A 5,490-nucleotide genomic window follows, 5' to 3' on the forward strand; every position below is an offset into this window, starting at 1 on the left:
GGGTCCGGGCTGGGGATTCGAACCCGCCACCTTAGGTGTACGTGGCTGGCGCCTTAGCCGGTTGAGCTATAGGCACCGAGCCAAGGGTTGATATCTTGAACAAGGTCCCACAGACCTCTCAGGTTTAGGGAAGAAATGTGGTGGGATAAATCCTGCAGGGCAGCTGCAGGCTCCCCGGGAGCAGGGTCTGGGCTCAGCAGTTGAGTAAGTCGCCAGACCGAGTTGCCTCTGCCCAGCTGCTCGAGGGGTAGCTGTGGCTGACTGGGCCACACTCGAGTTCGTGTTACCTCTGTTCTTGCCTTACACGCTCTCGCTCAGTCTCCACAGCGCCTCCTTGTGCTCATGCCGCCATCATGCACGCCAAGATTGTCCCTTCCCAGTCACTGTACCGCGCACCTGGAGGAAGCTTCCGTCACTTCCGACACGCGTAGACCCTCGCGTGAGGCTACGGACGCGCTGTCGCTCGGGATGCTGCGCGGCCGCAGATTGGCTGCGTGGACACGTCATTACGCTGCCCCTCCCTCCGCGGCGCCTGCTCCGTGAAACGCAGAGTCCGGCAGGTTGGCGGAGTTAGAGGAACGGCATCGGGTCGTGGTGTCAGACTGCTGAGCCTCCTGCCGCCGCTCCTCGTGCAGTGACCCGCAACCGCAGACTCAGATTTTTTTTGGCTCAGCCCGTGCCCCCCAGGCCGGGCCCGGGCGGCGCGACGGGAGGATGAGCGGCGGGCGGCGGAAAGAGGAGCCGCCTCAGCCGCAGCTGGCCAACGGGGCCCTGAAAGTCTCTGTCTGGAGCAAGGTGCTGCGGAGCGACGCGGCCTGGGAGGACAAGGTTCGGTGGGGCCTGGCAGGGGCGCGGATTCAAGGAGACGGCTGGGACCGGGTGACGGGCCTGGGCCTGGGCCTGTCTTTGCCCACGTCCAGCGCGATCGATTGGGGAGGTGGGGCGGGTGGCCCAGTGGTGTCGGGACGAACTTGGGGAGCACGGGTTTGACAGCCGGGCTAGGAGATTCCAGCGGAATGGCTCATGGAAGAAAACACTTGGTCACACGAAGCGGCGAGGAGGGGGCAAAGGAATTGTCATCGTGGGCAGGGCGTGTGCCTGAACGGGATGACTGAGCTGAATTCGATTCGGACTCAGCCTTTTCTTTCTAGTACGATCTTGTAAGTTACTTACCTCCTTCGAATTAACTACTGACACGGTCGTTAGTACAAACGGTAACGGTGACAGACTTCTACAGAATACTTTTCCATACGTCAGACGCTTTCCCTGCGTAATCTCATTTAATTCCCAACAATTCTGAAAGCTAAGTGCATTAAAGTGTTTTGCATGTAGTGAGGCTCGCTAATGTGACTGATAGTGCTTGATTGTTGAATGAAAAAAAAAAATACTAAAAGGCAGGAGAATCAAGAGAAAAGACCTTGAGGTGAGTGTGTATGTAAGAAGGAAGAAACGCCACCAAATGTGTGTGAGAAGTGGTTGGGGCTTCAGGATGTTCTTACTGGTAATATTCAGAGGATCTGAGTGTGGGCACTCCCCAACTCTGCTCCGCGATCTAGAAGGGACCATCAAACCGCTTGAGTCTGGATAGCTTGAAATGAATATTGTATTTGCAATGTTTTCTTTGTTTTTCTGCTGAAGTGGGTTTGTTTCTTGGAGTTCCTATAAGGGGGGATGGGAAGCACTTCCTTAGGTGCCCTTGTCCTGCCCCCCAGCCCTGCCCAGCTCTTGCAAAACCTGCAGTCTCTTTCTAATCTGCTGTGTCATTTCTTTCTTTCCTTGTATAAGGACTGGTTTCTGGAATCTAGGACAGATCAGAAACTGTGTCTTCTGTGTCCTAGGAAATGTAGATATGCTGGCACCTGTCTCCCTCACTTTTGTTTTAATCTTTATCTGTGGGCAGTAGCACCTTACTGTCACAACCATTTCATTACAAACTATTTCATATATGTAGCTTCTAAAAAAAAATTCTCTAAAATTTTGATTTAGAGCACAGACTCTGGAAGTGATCACTTAAGAGGTTTAATTGTATCATTTTATACCACATTTTAGTATAAGAAGTGGTGCAAGAACCTTTTGGGGGGAAAATTCTCTAGGAGAAGTGTTTAGCAGAATGTCTTTCTGTCTCCCCCTGTCCCCTAGCTGTCCTGTGGCACCCACTCCAGATAATGCATAGATTGTCCATCTGTCTTTTCTACAGGATGAATTTTTAGATGTGATCTACTGGTTCAGACAGATCATTGCTGTGGTCCTGGGTGTCATTTGGGGAGTTTTGCCATTACGAGGTTTCTTGGGAATAGCAGGGTAAGTCTTGGGTATTTTGCACTTTCATGGTATCATCTCTTTCCCTATTTTTGAACTCTTGGGCTCAAGTGATCCTCCCCCTTCAGCCTCCCAAGTAGTGGGTACTACAGGCAGCATTTCTTTTTAAATAGAGCTTTTGTTTCCTTTTGTAGAAAATGCCATTGCTACTTTGGAGCTGTGGGTATATATAATGACTAAAGAAAAGAGGTGGCTACATGATGGCACTCCTGGGTCTAGTGTGACACTCCCCAGTCAGCAGGCCCTGGAGCATCTCAGGTCAAGCAGATTACCTTCCAGAGGGCTGGACTAGTCCATTCATTCATGAGTCTGACGTGAGCTTTTGCAAGAGGCCACTATGATACTTTATGGTAACATGCACTCTAGTTCTGGTATGACTTCTATACCCATGGAAGTTAGAGAAATGGAGAACTTTCTGTACTTGACCATCTCCTTTGTGCCTGACACTGTGATTGATATACTAAATCTCAGCTTTGTCAGAAGTTCCTTCAGGTCCCTAAAAATTTTTTTTTTTTTTTAGTTGAGACAGAGTCTCAAGCTGTTACCCTAGGTAGAATGCCTTGGTGTCAGTGCCACAGATCACAGCAACCTCTAACTCTTGGGCTTAAGCAATTCTCTTGCCTCAGCCTCCCAAGTAGCTGGGACTACAGGCTGGCTATTTTCTTGTTGTTGTTGTTGCCATTATTATTTTAGCTGGCCTGGGCCAGGTTCAAACCCACCGGCCTCAGTTTATGTGCGCCCTACTCACTGATCTGTAGGCACTGCCCTTTTTTTTTTTTTTTTTTTTTTTTTTGAGACAGAGCCTCAAGCTGTCACCCCGAGTAGAGTGCTGTGGCATCACAGCTCACAGCAACCTACAACTCCTGGGCTCAAGCAATTCTCCTACCTCAGCCTCCCAAGTAGGTGGGACTACAGGCGCCCACCACAACGCCTAGCTATTTTTTGGTTGCAGCCATCATTGTTGTTTGATGGACCTGGGCTGGATTCAAACCTGCCAGCTCAGGTGTATGTGGCTGGCACCTTAGCCCCTTGAGCCGCAGGCGCCAAGCCTTTTTTTTTAAATTGAGACAGACTCTCATTTTGTCACACTTGGTAGGGTGCTATGGCATCATAGCTCACAGCAACCTCAAACACTTGGGCTCAAGAGATTCTCTTCTCTTCTCTCAGTCTCCCTAGAAGCTGGGACTACAAGCACCCGCCACAATGCCTGGCTTTTTTTTTTCTTTCAGTTTTTGGCCAGGGCTGGGTTTGAACCCACCACCTCCAGCATATGGGGTCAGCGCCCTACTCCTTTGAGCCACAGGTGCCGCCCATGCCTGGTGCCTGGCTATTTTTATTTTTTTGTTAGGAGGCCTGTGCTGGGATTGAACCCATCAGCCCTAGAGCATGTGGCTGGCACCCTAACCACTGAGCTATGGGCACCCGGCCAAGGACCCTAAATTTTATTAAGAGGTGGGGTCTTGCTATGTTGCCCAGGCTGGTTTCAAACTCTTAGACTCAAACAGTCCTTCTGCCTCAGCCTCTTGAGTAGCTGGGATTATAGGTATGTGTCAGCTTATCTAACTCAGTTGGGCCCTCCACATTTTGTTTTGCTCCTGTGGCCAGAGGCAGCACACTTGATGTCAGCCTCTGTTCATGGACATGGCTCAGTATAACAAGCCACTAAAAGTGAGTCCACATTCCCAACAGATTGAGTTAAATAGATGTGTGGGAATTGTCTTTTTTGTTGTTGTTGAGACAGAGTCTCACTTTATCACCCTTGGTAGAGTGCCATGAAGGGAGTTGTCTTAAGATGGGTATCAGGAGTAAGCTAGTGTGGAAATAGAAGGGAGAGCCTGGCTTTTTTTTTTTTCCTTTTTGTATTTTTTTAAATTGATGTGTCATAGTTATATGTATTTGGGAGTACATGTGATTTTTTTTTTCTTCTGAGACAGAGCCTTAGGCTGTCGCCCCGGGTAGAGTGCTGTGGCATTACAGCTCACAGCAACCTCCAACTCCTGGGCTCAAGCAATTCTCCTGCCTCAGCCTCCCAAGTAGCTGGGACCATAGGCGCCTGCCACAGTGCTCAGCTGTTTTTTGGTTGCAGCTGTCATTGTTGTTTGGCAGGCCCAGACTGGATTCGAACCTGCCAGCTCAGGTGTATATGGCTGGCAAAGCCGCTTGAGCCACAGGTGCTGAGCTCATGTGATGTTTTACTATGTGTATACAATGTGTAATGATCAAATCAGTGTAATTAGGATATCCACCACCTCAAAGATTTCTTTTCCTGTTTTTTTTTTGCAGTTTTTGGCCAGGGCTGGGTTTGAACCCACCACCTCCAGCATATGAGGCCGGCGCCTTACTCCTTTGAGCCACAGGTGCCACCCCTCTTTTTCTGGTCTTTAAAAAAACATTATTATTCATTTATTTATTGTTTAGAGACAGGGTTTTGCTCTGTTACCCAGCCTGGAATGCAATAGTTTGGTCATAGCTCACTGTAACCTCAAGCTCCTGGGCTCAAGTGATCCTCCCACTTCAACTTCTCAGGTAGATAGGAGGACTACAGGCATTCACCAGTATACCCAGGTAATTTAAAAAAAATTTTTTTTCTTTACTTTTTTTTGCAGTTTTTGGCCGGGGCCAGTTTCGAACCTGCCTCCTCCCATATATGGGGCTGGCGCCCTACTCCTTTGACCCACAGGCGCTGCCCTTTAAAAAAATTGTTAACAGACTGGATCTAGCTGTGTTGTCCAGGCTGATCTTATACTCTTAGCCTTAAGCAATGCTCCCCTCTCAGCCTCCTAAAGTGCTGGGATTTCAGATCTTTGCACACAAGGATTACAAACTGTCACCATTCCCCCTTGTAAAACCAGATTGATTGTTTTAGTTATGAGCATATATTTTACTATTCCCTTATTTTAGGGTAAAGAGGTGAAGTATATTTCAAACGTTGGAGTTACCTGCTTTCTCAGAAGATAACCTAAAATGTCCAGTCCTCTCTTCTAATTAAAAAGGGTTTTTGATTTATGATACTGAGCAAGGTATATGTACAAAGGAACTGTTAAGAATTTATTACACTCTGTGTGGTCCGGTGCAATGTCCTATAACCCCAGCAGCACTTTAGGAGGCTGAGTTCAAGGTGAGTCTGGGCAACATACAAGACCCCATCTCTTTTTTTTTTTTTTTTTTTTT

At 48.3% G+C, this 5,490-nt stretch overlaps 1 protein-coding gene across 1 annotated transcript in view; it reads left to right on the forward strand.

Annotated features, from left to right (window-relative positions):
• Positions 1–501: 501 nt before the first annotated feature.
• Positions 502–5,490, forward strand: part of LOC100941244 (uncharacterized protein C20orf24 homolog) — a 12,369-nt gene continuing 7,380 nt past the window's right edge. Inside the window, exons 1-2 of the mRNA XM_003788143.2 lie at positions 502–828; positions 2,198–2,301. Coding sequence (XP_003788191.1) covers positions 715–828; positions 2,198–2,301 — 218 coding nt within the window. The 5' untranslated portion in view covers positions 502–714. The remainder of the gene's footprint in view (positions 829–2,197; positions 2,302–5,490) is intronic.

This window comes from Otolemur garnettii, unplaced genomic scaffold (genome assembly GCF_000181295.1).
Source record: "Otolemur garnettii isolate 467f Iridium unplaced genomic scaffold, OtoGar3 scaffold00025, whole genome shotgun sequence".
Taxonomy (NCBI): domain Eukaryota; kingdom Metazoa; phylum Chordata; class Mammalia; order Primates; family Galagidae; genus Otolemur; species Otolemur garnettii.